This window comes from Dipodomys spectabilis, unplaced genomic scaffold (genome assembly GCF_019054845.1).
Source record: "Dipodomys spectabilis isolate Male_0828 unplaced genomic scaffold, ASM1905484v1 ptg000092l, whole genome shotgun sequence".
Taxonomy (NCBI): domain Eukaryota; kingdom Metazoa; phylum Chordata; class Mammalia; order Rodentia; family Heteromyidae; genus Dipodomys; species Dipodomys spectabilis.
The window spans coordinates 6481168-6501608 of NW_024870769.1; the positions used below are offsets into that span (position 1 = coordinate 6481168).

Sequence of the window (20441 nt, forward strand, 5' to 3'; positions counted from 1 at the left end):
CTCCTGCTCTGGGTGGAGGGAAGCAACTGTCTTTGCTGCCCACAGCTCTACTTGTTTCCTGGCCTTGTTCCTATTGCTGAAGAAGCCCAAGATGGCACTGTCATCCTCAGCTCTGTTCTTTCTACTCCCCTCCCACCTCCCTTGGTAGTGTATGTAGGTGTGTGCTGGTATCTGGAGATCAATCTGTTTTAGAGTAGATGAGAAAAACCTCTCAGCGTGGCTTGGAGCTTCATGCTTCTGTGCAACCTACTTTTGAGATCATGGATCGTCTCATGGCTTCTGTAAGAGTTCAAGGATTTCATGGGCCTTTCTCTACACCTTGAACCATGGCCTTCAATGCTCAAGGTCAAACAAAGAAATAAAAGGAATAAGGAAAAATTAAAACTTGACAGACTAAAAAGTCCTACTGATGTCAAGAAACAGAAGAACCATACACACATATACACTTTTCTATTTCTACTCTAATAGATTGTCTTTTTACACAATTTATTCAGAAAAACCTCTTATCTTATACTGAGTCCTTACTGGTCTCGTCTCATAAGCCTTTTGGTCTTATAAGTTCTAGCTGTTTTTGATGTTCTCATTTGACTATCCTTTAAAAAGTGATATATTTCTCTGACCACAAAGCAGTGACTTTTGAAGCGTAAGCTGTTATGGTGATGATTTTTAGAATTTACAGAATCCTAAAATTTTACACATTTACCTGAAAGATAAAGTCCAGAGAAAGTATTCATTTTTCCTCAAATCATGCTATTTGTAAATATATATTTCTAGATTGTCAAAATTGTCTTTTACACACACACACACACACACACACACACACACACACACCCCAGAGCCTTTTGGATCTGAGAAGGTAGATGTGATAGCACTGGAATTAGATGGAAAAGAATCATGTCTGATAGTAAAAGATGGCTTGGTAGTAGTGATATACTTACAAATTGCATGACTTTGTGCAAGAAAGCTTATTTCTGTTTCTAAAATAATGTCTACCTCTTTACCTCACCGAAACATGAGAACTACATGAAAGAAGCATATATGTAATCTATGAAGTCTTACATAAAATATATCATCTTTTATAAGCTAATATATGTGTATGTAGACATATCTGTGTATTCATCTATACATATCCATATGATAAACAGCCATATGTCTGTTCATCATAAGTTAATGAAATCATTTGCAATAAAGCTCAAATTTTCACATATCTTTTACAAACAATGCTCAATGTATGATCATCTACAGTAGGCTTTCTGTAGTCTACAAAGAGATCTCAGCATCTTGGAGATTAGGCTAAGAATGGAGATGAAAGGGACTTTGCTGCCCTAGAACCCAAGCCAGCCATTTGATGCTTAATGTCCCTTTCCCGTTGGGAATGGCGGTACATTGCCTCTCATACTGATTGAGTTATCCAGCCAATTTATGCTTCACAGATATTAAAATGTTTTTGAATCTTAGTGGATATTTACTGACTTAATTCTGAAATAACATTGTTGCATAACTTAGAAAAGTAAACCAAATTCAAACTTCTTGTAATACAGAAATTGATGGTTTGTAAGACTGGAAAATTCATTTTACTCATGTATGGGATGATAGCTTAGAGAGCTGTGCAGAAAGAGATCAGAGTACTGAGCAGAGCTCCAGCAGGCCAAATACCATAAAGAGCCCATAGTGTATGTACAGATATGGGTGGGGGTAATCTATGCCTCCCTTGGGAAGAGCACTGATTCTTTGCTTATAATCCTATGTGGGAGACCTTGGAATAAGACCTTAAATCTCACTGGGCCTTAAATTTCCTCATTTGAAAATTAATAGGTTAATAAATAAACAAATAAAATGAATAAATAGTATGAAATAACATAGTGGCTAGTTTTCTCTCCATGGTCTTTTCTTTTTCTTCTGTCTTCTGCTTGAAAAGACAATTTACCCAGTGTTATTCATGTTAACTTGATAATACCTTTGCCAAAGAAGATGACTGTCCATAACAATTGAAAAGGGGTTTGCCTTCTAGAGTCTTGTGAGATTAGATTTCAGAGACTTGTGTGTGAAAATATTTTATCAACTTCTAATCCTGCATCAATGGTATGCCATAAATCAGGGCTTGGCATCCTCCTATTTTCAAAGTAGTAAGCACTCTAGAAAGCCCAGAGTATGAAAGAAATGCTTTTCCTTTTAAAGAGTATTCTCAGAACATTCTTTTGGCAATGGCAAAGGAAAATAAAATTAATAATGATATTTTTAAAGGATGGAAGCTGAATGTGTTTGACTTGGAACACATCATCCTAGGATTCTCAGAATGAGATAGAATTGCTGATTTTTTTTCTTTCTCCATTAAGAAAAGCGACTTAATATATTTGTTTCTTTTTGCTTGCTGTCCAAATTGTTAAGGTGTTTTATTCCTCCCAGCCCCCTGAAGTCAGGCCAAACGTTGGCACAGAAGATTTCTTTTTGGTCTGATTTTTATCTAAATCAGTTTCTTTTCTAGTAAAAGATAACCCCTCCACCCAATAAAACAAGAATGCTCTTCCATACATTGCAGTGTGTGTTGAAATGATGGCCTCTAGACAAATGGAGGGCAATAGTTCCTGCAGTTGGCTAGAGGGAGTGGTGGAAAATCCTCCCGTACTTGGTGCTTTCCATGATTTGCCTGCTTGGGAATCGATTTCTTGTACGTGGTCATTTTATATAAAGGCTGGGGGAATGTGGTGTGGGGGGCTTGTAGACATGCTGCTAAGGGGAGAGGGGGGTATGAATGGAGTTAGAGTATGCTTCCCACTGGCTTTAGAGTGGCATTTTGATCCCTGGGCCTCTGTTTTCAGATCAGACTCCGACCCCAACGAGATTCCTGAAGAACTGCGAGGAGGTGGGCCTCTTCAGTGAACTGGACTGTTCCTTCCAGCATGAGTTCAGGAAAGCTCAGGAAGAGGAAAGCAGCAAGCGGGTAGGTTTGTGCAGAAGGACATTTGAACCAGTGTCTCCTGAACACTGAAAACTTCCACACATGGTGTGGCATGGAAGATTGCCTTGAGTATTTCATTGAATTAATTAGTTAATTTTGTGATGCTGGCAATCGAACCCAGAGCAGTGTACATGTTAGGCAAACCCTCTACCACTGAGCAACATTCTTAGCTCTCCACCATTTTTTTTTAAAGTGGCAAGGTGACTAGTTTAATAGTGAGAAAGAAAATACACCATTAAGCGAAAAGGTGGGCTCTGACTAGATGGCTTAAGAGCCATGGAGGGTGGGGGGAGGGAGAGATTTTCCTGCTTCCCAGGCAGAAAATGGGAGTTAAAAACTCAAAAATGGCAGCTGTTATTCAACAACGGCAGCTGTTATTTATTGCCTGTACTTTTTTTTCTGAGTTGGGGGAATGTACATGCTAGCCCTTCTAATTTTACTTTATTCTATAGGGTATTTTTGTTTGTTTGTTTGCTCTCACTATTCTAGGCAGACCTAGAATTCAAGATCCTCCTCTCTCCACCTCTTGAGTGCTGGGATTATAGGTGTGCAACACCATGCTGACTGAAATAATATTTTATCTATTTGTGAATGTTCACCTAGTGTTTTCTAGAAAATGATGATTCCCTGATTGTAATAGCACCCAACGCTTGGATAAGTCATGGTGGAAATAGTATTTGAAGCATGAAATCCTAGCTCGTCCCTCAAAAAGTTATCTGATTCTTAAAGCTGTGTCAGAAAAGTTCATTGATTATTTCTATTCCCAACCAGTTGTTTACCTTTGCTAACTATTTAGCAGTAAGCCTTACCGGAGTGGGGGGTACAGGAGACAAGAGTCAGAGGTGAGGGAACAGGCAAGTATCATTGAGTAGGAGAGGGGCTTTCCTCTGATTCTGACTCAGGTTTTAAGTGTCTGTTTTCCATAATCTTTCCGGGCTGTTCTCTGCCAGACACATAATTACTTCCTGTTCACCTGTTCATATTACCTGGGAAGATTGTTGAACATCTGTTGTTGGTAAGACAAATGAATTAGCTACTAGGGAGGATCATTTATTCTTATAAATGTAAGAAATTTGCTTTGTGAAATGCTTGAGAATATATTCAGGATTTTTTTTTTTTGTCAGCATGTTGGATTGGAATTTTAACATTAGTTTACGGAATTGAAGAAAGGAGATGGGGCTCAAACTAATTGGGGCAAAGATGCTTTTTATTATCTTTCTTCTCCTTTGCCTGAATGCCCACAGTGTGCTAAACAAATTAGATACAGTCCATGAACGGAAACTTCAAATGTAAAAGATGATTGAAAAGAAGGTCGAGCTATGTAGGAATGGATTCGGAAGCTCCAGCTGTTCCATCCGGAGAAAAAATTTTAAAAGGATCTGCTATTTCCCCAAGTGTTTCAAAGTCTTTGAGTCTTTATCTACATGAAATTACAGTAATCCTCGACTGCCAGATTTTTCTTGTCACATTCTCACATGCTGATAGTCTGAGGCTTCTGTCATATTCAATCTCTGTTGCTTTAGGGTAAAAAAAATTGCAAAAGGTAGAGGACCCTTACAACAGACGTTCAAAATCTAAGTCAACTTACTTTATTTATTTGTGAATAATTTCTCATTTATATATGACCTTCCTTCTCACCCTGAAAAATGATGTGTAGTGCCTTTTCCCCTTGTAAAGAAACACTTGTATAGATAGCAATCAATCTTTGGCAGACTAATAAGGAAGTTTTGAGCACTTAAAAATTAGCTTAATAAAAATAAAAGATGCAATTCTATATTTCATTTGAATGAGAATAGACTTAAAAATCCATGAAAATAGGCAAAAGGGCAGGATGTTTTATCTAGAAATTTTACTCTTGTTGAGAGATAAATTTAATTCTCTGGGTAGATTTGCATATGTAGATGAATGAAGGATCAAGTTCATTCATTTCCTGAAACCAATTTGGTTTCTTAAACTGACGTAGATGTGTATGTGGTCCACGTTGTCTTCATTTCTAATAGAATAGTCTTGAGTGTATGCCCTTGATTTTCCTAAAGACATTTTACCAAGAACAGTTTCAGGAAGCCCGTAGTAGGAGTGTGGGTTTAAATCTTCTCTATCTCATTATTCATGGTTTCTTATATGAAGCCCCTGTGAGGAATTCTTGCAAATCTGAATTCCAGGAAATGGCTTGCTTCCCTTGAGGATCTGAAATATTTTCTCCTCATGACCATGAGAATCATGTAACTGGTTCTGTTTCTCTCTTCACTTTGACTGCTAGGTTAACAAAAATCCAAGTTTACCACTTAACTTTGAGAAGCTTTTTTGAATACGATGTTGAGCAATATTTTACTTCCTTCATGTGTTAGACTTTCAGTTCTAGTTTATATTTATCTGCTCCTTTTATTTTCCAAACAATTTTCATGTTATGTGTGTTTCACGAGTTGCTTTAGATTCCTTGTGGGTTGAGAAGTGCAATCATTAAATTAAAAAAAATTAAAATAATGAGCCAAGCCACATTGAAAACATGGACTCTTGAAGTTGTATCACCATATGCTCTCACTATTTTAAATGGCACTCATAGTCATGAGATGATTTTAGGGCAAATCTGTGGGTGGGGGTGCCTGCAGCTAGCCTCCCCTGGGGATGTAACCTGGCCTCAGGATACCACAGTCTCATTCTCAAGCTCATATCCTCTGTGAGCTGAGGCTTGCTCTTCCTCTGACTTGCTTAAACCAGAGGGGCCAAATCCAGCCATTGCTACATGAGGGGATGTCTTCTTAAGGCCTAGAGCACAGTGACTCATCCAGTAGCACAGTCCCTTGTGTTGGTGGCTTCCTCCCTAGCAATTCTTCATAAGCCACAGAGCAAGATGATGATGAACAGAAGCAATTTTCCCCAATCTGACAGTATCCTTTAACCCACCTCCTAGGCATTCTCCATCTGCCATTTCTGTGGTGCATTGCCACCCAAGCTTCTAATTTTTTTTTACTGCATTAAAAAAAGACACAAAGGCCGGTTGCCAATAGCTCATACCTATAATCTTAGTCACTCAGTAGGCTGAGATCGGAGGATCATAGTTCAAAGTCATAGCAGAACAGTCTGAGACTCTTGACTCTTTTCTCTAATTAACCAGCAAAAGGTTGAAAGTGTAAACATGGCTCAAGTAATAGGGCATAACCTTGAGTGATAAAGCTTAAGAATGTCCAGGACCTGAATTCGAGCCCCATACTGGAACAAACAAGGAAGGACAGAAGGAAGAAAGAAAAGGAAGGAAGGAAGGAAGGAAGGGAGGGAGGGAGGGAGGGAGGGAGGGAGGGAGGAAGGAAGGAAGGGGGGAAAGAAGGAAGGGAGGGAGGGAGGGAGGAAGGAAGGAAGGGGGGAAGGAAGGAAGGAAGCAAGGAAGGAAGGAAGGAAGGAAGGAAGGAAGGAAGAGAGGGAGGGAGGGAGGGGGGAGGGAGGGAAAGAGAAAGAAAGTAAAGTCCCTATACAATGTATACCTTTTATCCTGGAAAGTTCTCCTCTCCTTTCCTTTTGTTTCACATTAAGGTGATTATTTCCTTTTAATTGTTACCTCTAACTCTTCTGATTTTTTTGTTTCTGAGTCTTTTAATAAAAGTCTTGCATTGGTTCATCGGCAAATTTTCATAAAGTGGAAGATACATTATATCTTTTTCTGGAAGATTTGTTAACAGTAGCTTGTTATGAACTTTCTAAGTATTTTTATACAACAACATTGGGAAGATTCGGCAGGCCCTATTCTCTACCTTTTCATTTCTAGGTGCTGTTTAGCCCACACAATTTTGTGAAAGAGGAGACAGAATTAATCCTTGCTTTGTCCATGTGGCTGATCATTGGAGACAATTCTGTTCTGTTCTACACAGGCCACCTGTAAGCCCTGATAACTCTTTTCTGAAAGCACTTCAATGTATAGAATGACAGGCTATAGCAAGTCATATCTAATGTCAAAAGGTTGCCATATGTATCAAAATAACATATTATATTATATTATGTATAGTACATACAATATATAATATATAGTATATTATATATAATATAACATATATAATATAATATATATGATATATATTATGTAGCATATTATATTACATCATTTCCTTAACGTTTTTCCTTTTCCTTTTTTATTTTTCATCTTCATATGGTTGTACAAAGGAATTGCCATTCAACAAAGTAGTGTATGAATGCAACGAATCTTAATCAGTGTTACCTCTTCCGCCATTCTTTCTCATCTTTCCCAACTCTTGTCTCAGTTTTCTTAATATTGTAGCTTATGAATTGAATTTTATATAACTACATTGCCCTCTTCCTCTCTTTATTTTCCTGCTCTGCTCCTTGATCTCAGACATCTTTTCCTCCAATTTTAAATACTCAGTTACTGGTTTTTACTTTGCTAGTAAGTTAGCCTTTAAGCTCATAGCCTCATAACTCTCAATAAGAAAATTCTAATCATATGAAATAATATTTATCAAAATGAACTTCAGGAAATGGAAACAAGAAGGACTTTGGTTGCTGTTTTTGTTTTCTTTTCCCTTTGTTTTGTTTGTGCTTTTATCTAACTTTGGCAGGGCAAGGGTGGGCACAGAAATGGTGGGACAAAGGGTGAACAAATGCAGCAGTGGACACTGTGTTGAAAATGAGCTATATAACTTGGTGGGGATGGGAGGGAAAAACTGGGAGAAAGCGAGGGAAGGGGTGGCATTGTTAAAAAAGAAATGTAGGGCTAGGAATGTGGCTTAGTGGTAGAGTGCTTGCCTAGCATGCATGAAGCCCTGGGTTCGATTCCTCAGTATCACATAACCAGAAAAAGCTGGAAGTGGCACTGTGGCTCAAGTGGTAGAGTGCTAGCCTTGAGCAAAAGAAGCTCAGGGACAGTGACTAAACCCTGACTTCAGGGCCCAGGACTGGCAAAAAAAATGTAGATGGGCACTGGTGGCTCAGGTCTGTAATCTTAGCTACTCAGGAGGCTGAGATCTGAGCATTGAGGTTCAAAACCAACCTGGGAGGAAAGTCTATGAGACTCTTATCTCCAATTAACCACCAGAAAACCAGAAGTAGTGTTGTGACTCAGGTGGTAAAGGGCTTGCTTGAGCTGAAGAGCACAGGAACAGTGCCTAGGCCCAGAGTTCAAGCCCCACAACAGAAAGAAAAAAAGAAATGTTTCTTCATCTGACATATCACTGTAACCTATCTGCACATCAGCTTTGTAATAACAATAAAAATGCATAGAAATAAAAGAAAGTTCTCCCTTAGTAAATCATAGTATAACTCATTGCAGATATCACAAAGCTTAGCTTGCCTATGGCTTCAAACTTAGTCTAGACCTTATACTAAAACATTTAAGGCACTTTTCTTCATCAGTTTTCATTTAGGAAATATTTTTGAGTGTTGATTATATTCCAGACATTGTCCAAGGCATTGGTATAAATACATCACTGAATAAAGATGATAAAAGCCAGTTCTGGTTGCTCATTCCCATAGTTCCAGGTAGTCAGAAGGCAACATTCAAAAGGATCTTGATTTGAGCCAGCTCAGACAAAAATTCATCAAGACTCCATCTTAACAAAATAATCCAAGTGTGGTGGTTCACACCTTTCATTCCAGCTTTATGGGAAGGCCACTGACTTATATGGTGTAACCCTTCTGTACATCACTTTCACAAGAAAAAAATTTAAATCTGTTTGACCTAAACTGATATTTTAAGTATTTTGAGTAATTAATATACTAATATATGCAATTATTTTAACTTTTTTTTCATATGGAACTCAGTAAGCTTAAACTGGATATCTTTAAAAAAAAAAAAAGGAAGAGGATCGCTGTTTGAAGCCAAATGTGGGTTAACAAGAGAGAGAGAGAGAGAGAGAGACAGACAGACAGACAGACAGACAGACAGACAGACACAGAGAGAGATACACACAAAGAGAGACAGAGAACTTACCTGAAAATAAATCTAAAAGCAAAAAGGGCTGTTGTCTCTCTGGTTGTAGAATATTTGCCTAGTAAGCTCAAGGCCCTGACTTCAACATCCAGTATAAGGGGAAAAAAAGATAAAAAGCCACTGCTATCCTCTAGCTTTCTGTGGATGGATGAGATTAAAAGAAATAAGCCAGGTACCTACCTAGGGGAGAGAAATGCTCTATTTTTCCAGAACAGACATGCAAAAGGCCTTAGGCTGGAGGATGTGGTGTGGTTGGAGGAATCGCACAGTTTGTTGGAGGAGTGAGTATGATGATTTTACAGAACTGAGTGTGAGAGGACAAGTTCAAGAGAGCCATGTAAGCCATCTAAAAACCATTGCCTGAAAGAGATGGGGGCAAATGGGACCATTCCAATTTGAAGAATGATAGGATCTGACCGTGCTTTAGAAAGATCACCCTGGCTGCTTAGTTGAAAATAAATTCTCGAGGGCAACGTCAGAAAATAGTATTGAAAGAGTCTAGGTAGAAGATGGTAGCAGATGCTGAAATAAAGAGCAGATTGACCCCTTGTAACAACGAGATGTGCAAGATACTATATTGAAAAGGAACTTTACAACTTCAGTGTTGGTCAGGGGGCGGGGAGTTGGGAAGGTGGGGAGGGAAGGGATGGTAGAGGAAAAACAAAGGAAGAGGTAACAATGCCCAATAGGAAATGGACTAATTACCTACTCATGTAACTGTAACTCCTCTGTACAGTATTTTTACAATAAAATATATATATACAAGAAAAGGCAGAAGGGATAGTTGGATTCTGGATACATTTTGAAGACAAGGACAATAGATTGGCTGGTGGATTATATTGGGGAGCAATAAGAAGGAGAAACTCAAAGATTAATTGGGGCTTTTGGCTTCTGCAAACGAATGATGGATTTGCGGGAGATTTGGGATGTTTGCTTGTAGATCTGTTCAGTGGAACTATCGAGTTGACAGAGAGATATAAAGCTCTAGAATTCAGGGGAGAATCAGTCTGGAGATGCAGATTTTCTTGTTAATGGCATAAAGCTGGTGTTCTAATGCTTGAGACCAGATAAAATCACCTGGGCCAGAAGCAGATGAAGATTAAGGATAGAGGTCTGAGCATGGATCTGGGCAGTCTTCCTGAAAGAGTATTCAGAAGACAAGAAGCATAAAGGATGAAGCCAAGAACCCCAGCCCAAGAATGCTCACTATAACATTGGTGGGCTATTTTTTTTTCTATTTTAGAAACACAGTATATTTTAAGATAAAAAATAAAGAATGAAAGAGAAGGGTGAACTGATCTTTTACTTTTAAAGATTTAGAAAAGAATATGTATTGACTAATATATATGTATGATATATAATATGTATATATGATTCAAAAGGAAAGTTCATTATATAATAGCAATTGTGTGGTTGTGCCTCTGTGTGTTTGTGTTTGTGTGTGTGTGTGTGTGTGTGTGTCAAGGAACTAGAAATGAACTCCTTTGTCTTGCTGAGAGAAATATAACATTACAGCCTAACATGGTTAAAGACCCTGAAGATGAAAAGCACGGCATATAAGTGCTAAGTGTTGTTATTTTCCCATCGGACCTAAACATGACTCATTATGCTGATGCAGAAATAGCAAATTAGGACATTTCCATGATCTAGAATTCCTACCCAAATGATGAAAGCATGCTCTATCCCCAGAGACTGTTGACTGTTTAACACATGGGAATAAGAGACAAGCTATAATCTTAAGATCTGGGATCCTAGCAAAACAGGAGTCACAGACCAGGGCATGGCCAAATCAGTCCCAGCTTAGAAAGTAGGCTATTTAATCTGAATTAGTGCTGTACCTACAAATCATGTTACCTGATGCTGTCATTGCTTAATGAGAGAAGGAACAATGAGGAGGCCTTTTTCTTTCTCCCTCTGTCTCTGTCACTAGTTGGTCTGGCTGATCTCTAGGGAAGGTTGGAATTGAGTGCTGATAGAAAATAAGATACTAAGTTGAACAAACTTGCAACAGCTGCATATTTCCGGTTATGGTAACATATTGCTTCTAAGATATTCGCGTAAAACAATCCCTCCCTGCCCCAGAAGTCTGGAGAAAAAGAATAATCTGAAACCTAAACTTGGTTTTATCCAGGTTTGGAAAAATCATTGTGTTGGTTTAATCCTAGTAGATGAGACTTTAAATTGCTTTTTGATCTTTAAATTTTTTTTTATCAGCCTTACTGAAAGGAAACATCCATTGACAATGAGACTGAAGATGCCAAGTTATGTTCCCCTCATTGCTATGACTGGAAAATGGAAGGATTCTTTTTGTCCTCCCATTTCAGCACACTACAAATGTAAATCACTTTCAACTTCCTCCTCATAGGTTAAAATGATGCCCTAATCTTAGGGGGAATTTGATGCGGAAAGAGAATTTGGCTTGATCTCTGCATCCTCCTCAGGGGAATGACTAAAGCAGTGGATAAAGTAGAAACCATTTCATGTGTTTTAGGTCACTGGGAGTTAGGAATATAAGGAGTATAATCCTGACAGGGATTAGTGAGAGTTGGTATCTACTGCCCCATACGTGAAAGAATTAGGATGTGATCTCAAGTCCTGCCTTAACTTTAAACTGGAACAGGCAATAAAAACACGCATAGGGTTTTGTGTTGCTGGTTTTTAATGGAAAGTCTTCCAAGCAGCAGAACATCCAGTGTTGTAATACAATACCAAATGTGTTGGGTATGGATGGTGAGGTGAACGTATCTGGGTGGAGGGTGCTGTGGTGGATGGCTGTAATCTTGGCTACTTTAGGAGCAGAGATCTCAGGATCGTAGTTTGAAGCCAGCTGTGAGAGGAAAATCCACGAGATTCTTATCTACAACGAACCACCAAAAAGCTGAAAGTGGATCTGTGACTCAAGTAGTAGGGTGCTGGCCTTGAGCAAAAAAAAACTCAAGGCCAGCCCCAGGCTCTGAGTTCAAGCCCCTGGGCTGGTATACTCTTACACTTCCATTTTCTCTGTCTCTATCTCTCTATTTTTCTCTCTCACACACACACCAATATTGGGAGGAGAAAAAAAATGCTCTGTAGTTGATTATTATCTCTTGGAGAATGTACGTACTTAGATAATTGGGCCTTAATAGATGAACATACAGTACAGAAAAAAAATCATTTTACCTGTTGAGATTCAGGACTTCCCTTCTGATACTGCTTTCCAGTTTGAAGTGCTGCCTTCAGCTAGTGATATAGGGGGCAGTAATTGCTGGAATGTCTGAGCTCAGTACTAATTATTTAAAGTATTTGTCAAAAGTTTTAACTTTTTTATGATAGCATTTGTTCTGGTGAGACAGAGGCAGGTCTCCCCTGAGGTCTTTTTGAGAACCTATGCACAGCAGGCAATGACCGCACTCTGCACTGATTCTGTACCTGTGATGGACATTCATTTTTTATTTAAATATATATATTTTTTACTGTAAAGATACTGAACAGAGGGGTGACAGTTACATGAGTAAGGCAATGAGTACATTTCCTATTGAGCATTGTTACCCCCTCCTTTGTTTTCCCCCTAACATTTCTTCCTTCCCTGCCTTCCTGACCCCTCCCTCCCCCACAAGTTGTAAAGTTCATTTTCAACATAGTGTCTTGTACATCTCATTGCTACAATGAGTCAACCACTATCCTTATTTCAGCATTTTGTTATTTCCCTTCCCCTCCCCAAATTAGAAAAATGTATATACAAGCTGCAGGGCACCGGCATGAAATACAGTGAAAACAGGGGTTATACCATGGGGGAAGAAAATACAAAAGAAACAAAAAAAATCACACAGTACATTATAAGTACATTAAAAACAATAGCAAGAAAGAAAAAAAAACCCTCTTGTGTCCTTATCTTGGGGTTCATTTCACTTAACATCGTATTATATGGTTATAGGTACATAGCTTTTGACCTTTTCTGCTTGTCTTAGACATATACTAGTTATTGCAAATAAGGGAAACCATGGGACCTATGTTTCTTTGGGCCTGGCTTACTTCACTTAATCTGTGATAGACATTCTTATCCAAGGTACTATTCTTTCAACTTCAAATGCCAGAGTCAAAACACTGGGAGAGGGTTTGGAACCTATTTAATATATAACATGATGATTGCTAAGGAACCTGGGCATTAATTTGGGCAACCTCTATTTCTGTTGGAAATATCTCAGAAGAAATAGCATTTGCTTATACCAGTATTTCCTGTTCACTGGTGACTGGTAAAGATAAAAGTGTTACACCTTTGTGAAGCAGAGTCAGGTCCATGTAATACAGTTGGTACATGTCACTAATAGCATTTGACTTGGGCCCCTTTAGTTAACTGAGAATCATTATAGGTGATTATGTTGATAACAGTTTCCCTGTTTGAAATACAAAGAAATCAACTATGAAGACAGGCAAAGACAGGTGAGGGATACATACATACAGCTCGTTCTGGCTTCTCTCCTGCCTTTGCAGCAGGCCTGTCCAAGTCTCTTGTCTTTTGGAGGCATGTCCACACAGGTGGACATATTCTACTTTTATTTTCTCAGCAGCAAATCTCTCCCACAGCTTCACACTGAACTCCACCCAGGAAATTCTTTTGTCTGTGCCTCCTGCCCCCACCTGAGACCTAAGTACAAGCCCCTAACCTTGCTGCGGATGCCTATTCGAATACATCCTTGCTGATTCCAACTCATTGGGTTGAAGCTATGCTCAGTCTTTCCCATAGAGACTCTGCCATATCTGAAGCTCCTGTTTCTGTCTGGAGCAAGTTTGCCACACTCGCTGAAGGAATCAGCTTTGCTCTCCCACAGTCCTTTACTCTACTTTGTAGGTCCAATCAGTACTTCTAGTCCCTTCAAGCTAGAGTGTCACACATGTATTATCATTTATTGTCAGTGTGAAAAGTTGTACATGTAGGGTGTCAGAGGTATAAAAGAGAAATCATTGATGCCTTATTAACACAGCATCATGCCATGTTTTACTAATACTAGAGGAGTACTTGAACAGTCAGATCTTGGTACTTTAACTGTCCCTGCATGAAATGTATATGGAAAGAGAGAGAGTGGAGGGATGGAGGGCACTTAAAATGATCAAAGAAAAAAGCAGCAAATAGACCAAACCAGCAGGGATCTGAAGCATTGCTGGCACCATTGTCTGCTTAGGTTTAGACTCCCAGAGCCACTTGTTTGGTCTGCCCTTGCCTTGCCTTCCCATCAAGCAGCCTTACTGTAGCTGAAAATTAATGCAATTGAATTATTTAGCTGGGACGAACCTCACTAAAACAATTAGGAAGCTCAGCTCTAAGGGCTGCAGCTTTTCCCAGCAGGAGATATTCTCATCAGGGTGATTTTCAGTTCCAGGCTAGGCTGGGTTCTCAGCTCATGGAAATCTCTTCTTACCTGTCCTATGGCAAAGAAGTCAGGAAGGGATCTCAATGTTGTACTGAAATCACAATGTCGAATGGACACTGTCCTCCAAAGGATCCAGTTTGTAGCTGTGAGACATTTGGCATTTCCAAGGCACCAGACAGGTGCTCGGAAGGTTGTGTACTGGGTGCTGGAGGCCTTTGTCTGTGGGAGGAAGTTCATGCTGTCTTCTGCAGAGCCTCACATGGATGCTCCCAAAGGCAAGCAGGAAAACAGATCTGTTTTCTGGGCCAGATTCAAACCAAATGACTGAGTTGAAGCTTCCATTTCAGGCAGAAAACAGTACTCACATTTGGAAAATTGGACCAAGTATTAGACTCCATGAGCATCTGTAGAACGAAGTCACTTTCTTGGGCCCCTCATATGCATGTGAGAAGAAATTAACATTGTAAAAAAGGGTAAGGAAAAGAATATAATAGTTGCAAGATACTGCCTCTGACTCCATCATATCATAAATCCAGGTGAACATTAATGGGTAGGAGCAAATATGGGAATGATTTACTCTGGGAACCAGGCTTAGCATTTGTGTGTTGTTAAGTTATTTCCATACTGATAAGTCTGAGGGCAAGAACTGAGATTCCAAGCATTCCTCCTGGCCATATTTCCAGCACATTGGCTGTCAACTCTAACAACTGACTTTTGCATCAGCCACGCAGGGACATTTCCTTATCACTTATTCAATGATCACCAAAGTGCAAAGACCTAGCAAAGTTTATAAAGGAGTGCATTTAGGGGAGTGGCCCCCTTGCCTTTCAAAGGGACAAAACAAGACACAGGTGAGACAAAATGAAAAGCCAGGTATTGGAGGCTCATGTCTGTCATCCTAGCTACTCAGGAGGCTTAGAACTGTAGATTTTGGTTTGAAGCCTGCCTGGGAAGGTAAATTCAAGAGACTCTTAGCAAGGCAAAAAGGTAGAAGTGGAGCTGTGGTTCAGGTGGTAGAGGGCCAGCCTTGATTAACAAAGCCAAGCAAGAGTGGAAGGACCAGATTATAAGTGAAAGAAAGGAAGAAATAAAGAAAAGAAATGAAGGAAAGAAGGAAGAGAGAGATAGATAAAAGAAAGGGAGAAAGAAAGAGAGAGAGAAAGAAAAGGAGGAAGGAAGAAAGGAAAGGGGGGAAAGAAAGAAGAAAAGGAAGGAAGAAAAAGAAAGAGGGAAGGAAGGAAAGAAGAAAAAGAAAAAAAGAAAGAAAGAAGGGAGGAAAGAAAGAAAGAAAGGAAGGAAGGAAGGAAGGAAGGGAGAGAGAAAGAAAACTGAGAATTGTTCTGTTGTTCTGTTCTGGAAAACCACAGAGGCTTACATGTTTGTTGGTGTGGAGATGAGATCGGTGTTCATTCAAACAGCCACCACGGTGTCACCTGCCTGTTCGTATCCTGTGTACACTGGCTTCTTTGGATCTTCCTTTAATCTTTGCTTTGTGGTATGTTAAAGGATACCATATAGTCTCTTTTGTCTGTGACCCTGTTCTATGTGATAGCTCCATGGTCTCTAGTGAAGTGGACTTCTAAAAGGCCCTTACTCTCAGCATCTCCTCGAAGCACATGTTGTTGAATACAACTTCCTTGTTACCGGTGAGATAAGATCAGTGTACACCTTGATCTTTAATATTTTAGGCTTTGTCCAGAAGTGTAATATTTTTCTATGGTTGTTTTAGAGCTAGAAGTTGTATGAAAACTTAGAAAATTTAGCATAGTGTTGACCAAAACCTATTTGTAAGTGAGTGGCAGAGGCAGCCTTTCTGTGGCTTTATGTTGGTGCGGGAACTTATTCAAGCTCTGCTAACAGTCATCTCTCTGAAGAAGAGGAGCTGTTGTGTTTGGTGTGACTGTTGGGTTGATTGAATACAGATAATGCAATACTGATAAACAAGGAAGGGTAACAAGTTTGCCAAGAAATGTACTTATTACCTTACTTGTGTAACTGTAACCCTACTGTACATCACCTTGACAATAAAAATAAGATAATGTAGCATTGGACATTTTGAATCAAAGCCTCTCTCAGAAAAGTTATCTCCTGGGGCTGGGAAGGTGGCTCAGTGGTAGAGTGCTTGCTTTGCATGCCTGAGGCCATGGGTTCGATTCCCCAACACCACATAAGCAAAAAGAAAAAAGCCGGAAGTGGTGCTGTGGTTCAAGTGGTAGAGCGCTAGCCTTGAGCTGAAGAGCTGAGGGACAGCGCCCAGGCCCAGAGTTCAGACCCCATGACCAGACCCCCCAAAAAAAGAAAAAAGTTCTCTCCTTCCGATCTTCCAGGATGATTCATTATGCATAAAGCTTAGGAGATGCTGAGGAGATTGCACACATACAAGATCAGTCAATCTGTTAGCATGGTTGCGACAGCCAATTCTATCCATTGCTCTCTCACCAGCTTGACTGATCGGTATAGAAAAGCCTGGAACCATCAATGTCTAGAAGGTAGAATGCCAATGTTGTAGCTTCATTGGTTGGTCTCTTGGTGTCAGAAGGGAAGAAGAGGGTCTAACTTCTTTTTTGTGGTGTGATACCCAAAGAATTCTGTTCTGTGTTTCTGATCTGCCTGACTGTGGCCTCCTCACACTTACTGCATTAACACACATGGACCTAGACATGGATTGCAAGGTGTAGATGGGGCAATAAATCTGAACTTGGTGCTTATATTTGTGTGTATTTCGCCGAAGAGGGCAGTCTAGGCTTTAGGAGTGATTCCTTGTCTATTATTTATACTCATATACTGGGGCTTGGACTCAAGGCCTGGGCACCATCTTGTAGCTTTTTTGCTTAAGACTCTATCACTTGAGCCACAGCTCCACTTCCAGTTTTTGGTTTGTTAATTGGAAATCAAATCTTTACAAACTTTCTTGCCCCAGCTGGCTTTGAAACTTGGTCCTCAGTTCTCAGCCCCCTGAATAGCTAGGTTTATAGGCACGAACCACCACTACCTAGCCATTGTTTGTATTTTTGTTAGCATATATACAGAGGGGTTTCATTATAATAGCTTCATACACATATATAATGCACTCTGATAAATTAGTCTTTCTTGTCTCCTCTCTCTTTTTTCTTAAGCATTTTTAACATTTCATTATTCCATTTTCATATATGCATATGAATTCCTTGCCTATTTCTTGGAATTTCTGGCAGCATCCTTCTCATAATCTAGAATTCCCCGAGCTGCACCAAATAGCTACTTCCTACTACCCTCTGGGAAGATGACATGACTGATGTATTTGTCCATCAAGAGAATGTGAACTTAGGAGTTGGTTTACTGTTAATGGTGTTGGATTTGCATGGGTGCAAACACATGTCCTTCTACAGACCCCTGTGTGACCATTGCACATATTGCAAGACAGCTGGCCAAGGCTAAGCGTACAGCCTGTGATCAGGAAAGAGACACTGGGAGAGACAAGCTACTCTGACCTCATTAGTGCAATGCTCCTAAATTGAATGCAATAGCACAGACCACACCTGTCCCGTACAGTCCTCCAAATACATCAAATTAAATATTTTTCAGGAAAAAAATGTCTGTTAGTAACCCTGATAGAATATTCCAAGAGCTGTTTTCCCTTCTGAGATTATATATTTAAATCTTGATGTCTTTTGACAAAAATCTCACAATGCTACCTCCAACGTCTAAATCATGTAACAGTGGTTTGTTTGTAGTTAAAAAAATGAGATCTTAGATTTGTTATTTGAATCTAATGGAAGATGTGTCTCCATACATGCATCAGCATCTTATACAGAAAGAGACCATAGATGTCTGATCTCTATAAATGGGCTAGTGTTAAAAGAGAGTGCATGGTACTTTGGCTAGGAAGGACTTAAAAAGGATGGCCTCATGAAAACGCCGTTTGGTTGCTTTGTGATATCAATTCAGCTCATCTTGTTGTGCTTACTGAACCTTTGTCAAAGGGTAAACATTATTCCAACAGAGTCATTTCCCTCAGTGTGAACTAGTGGGCTCAGGGCAGTTATTATTATTATTACTATTATTATTGTTGTTACTCTTATTATCTTGAGGTAGTTGGACAAAGGAGTTGCTATTTAACAAAAGAGTTTATGAATACAATAGATCTTGATTAATGTCACCCCTTTCAACATCTTCACTCCTACGTCCCCAACCTAGCCCTTCCCTCACTCTTTCTTATTAATTTGGTAGCATATATATTGGATTCTTGTCAGCATTCTCCCCCCCCTTCTCCTCCTCATTCAAGGGCAGTTTGTAGACACCAGTTTGTGAATTACTGAACTCACTCATTATCTCAGTACTCTCTTCTTAATTTCCAAATCAAAGCACTTGTTTCCTCGTCCCCATGGCCTAGGTTGTTCTGGTGTCCCTTCCTTTCAAGTTTTCCATTGAGATCATTTGACATATTAGACAGCTGGAGAATGAGATCAAACAGGATTGTTAATATTTTCATGCCCCTTTCCTACCCACAGAATAGAAAAAAGAGACGAAGTGGGATTTAAAAAAAAAAAAGTGATCCTCACTTCCTACAAGCCCCTGGCAAGAGGTAACCTGCCCTTAGCACGAGATCCTTTTTCTAACAGCTGTTTGGTGATTCTGTGTCACTGAGCTGACTGCAAAATCAGGCGTATCCTTTTAATTACTTGTTCATATTTCAGCAGAGCCAAGGTTTGTGGCACAGGGAGAGGGGATAAGCCTTCATTGTAATGGACTTTTAGTAAGACTATCTCTGAGATAAGAGTCCTAAATCTTGGCAGTCTCTCTCTAGAGCACACACTTTGTGATTGCACACAAGTTCTTGGCTCCCTAGGGTCGCAGAATGGAGTAGATGTAAATGGAGTGTAGTGTGCAGAGCTGGGTAATAAGATACTGCAGATATGGTTAGAGCAAGGTGCACTTTTGCTTTATTTATGAAGATAGACATGCTGGTTGAGGGCTTAATCACAGCTGATAAATCATTTTAAGAAAGCCTATTAGAACCATATGCTGATTTTTTTTGCATCAATATAGTGTGTCTGTTTCTAGTCTAATAAGACAGGGTGGTTTTCCCCCCCTCTCTCCTGTGCTCTGTGTCTCTCCAGTATGGACTATTTATCTGTTTAAGTGATATCACTTGTGTGGGAATATTTATCTTTTTAAGAGGTACCATTAATAAAAGAAGGTGAAAGGAAAAGGAGAAGGAGCAAAGGTGTAGAGGTACCCATAGCCCAGAGTTTGTGTGCGTGCATGAGTGTGTGAGTGAGTGTGTGTGTGTGTGTGTGTGTGTGTTTATGGAATTATAAAGGAAAGAGTCAAAAAGCTGAGAACAGGAAACATCTCAATTAGAGTTTCGGAAGGCCATGCACTAGTCTTCACTTGGCATAAGGTAGTCATTTTAGCCCAGGTGGTTATAATACTGTAGTAAAAGATTATCTGAAGTTGGGGGCTGGGGGGGTGCTCACTGACATTTTGGTTACCTCACTTCTCTCGAAGCTAACGGAGGTCGGCCCCAGGAACAGGTCCCAAGGCTCTTTAATGAGAGCCATATTGGGGCTCCAGATCTGAGCCAAGCTCTGTTTATCACTAATTGCAGGGGTGCCTTGCAGATCTTTCCTATTATTTCCTGATTATATCCTTGCTCTTTTTGTTATCTTGCCAAAATTCAAACAGTAATAATTGTATGATTTATTGTTTATTTATGACCCTTCTAATGCTCCAATCTCTTTACTTAGTAGATTTTAAAACAGCAATAGCTTTTATTAAATGACTGGATTTCTTTTACTTTCCACAGAAAAGTTATGTATTTGTGGCTCTTGCTCAGCATTTTTCAAAGCTCTTTCTTGCTCTTCTTTCTCCAGAATAATGTGTTGGACTACATACACGAGGGCTGCTTTTAGTTTTAGCGTACAGAGGGAGTTTGTGTGCCAGGAGAATGTTTTAGAAAAGGATATTAATTTATCCTTTAGGATTACATCCAGGTTGGGTTATATGATTGTGAAGTTTCTTTCCAGCTCACAGTTTCCAAGATGGAGATAAGTAAAAAGCTCATTTTATATACATTAAGACATAGTGGGGAAAGAGAATTCTAAATTTTTAGACAATAAGATTGTAAACTAGTAAGGATAAAATTTACTGTCATTCACTGGGCTGCTGCTATTTGTCAGATACTGTTCTAGAAATTTTGACTGTATTATTCCATGGTCAT

General features: G+C 39.5%; 1 protein-coding gene across 1 annotated transcript in view; it reads left to right on the plus strand.

The window, feature by feature from the left end:
• Positions 1–20441, plus strand: part of Creb5 (cAMP responsive element binding protein 5) — a 434800-nt gene that overhangs the window by 91451 nt on the left and 322908 nt on the right. The window contains exon 4 of the mRNA XM_042685053.1: positions 2820–2941. Coding sequence (XP_042540987.1) covers positions 2820–2941 — 122 coding nt within the window. The remainder of the gene's footprint in view (positions 1–2819; positions 2942–20441) is intronic.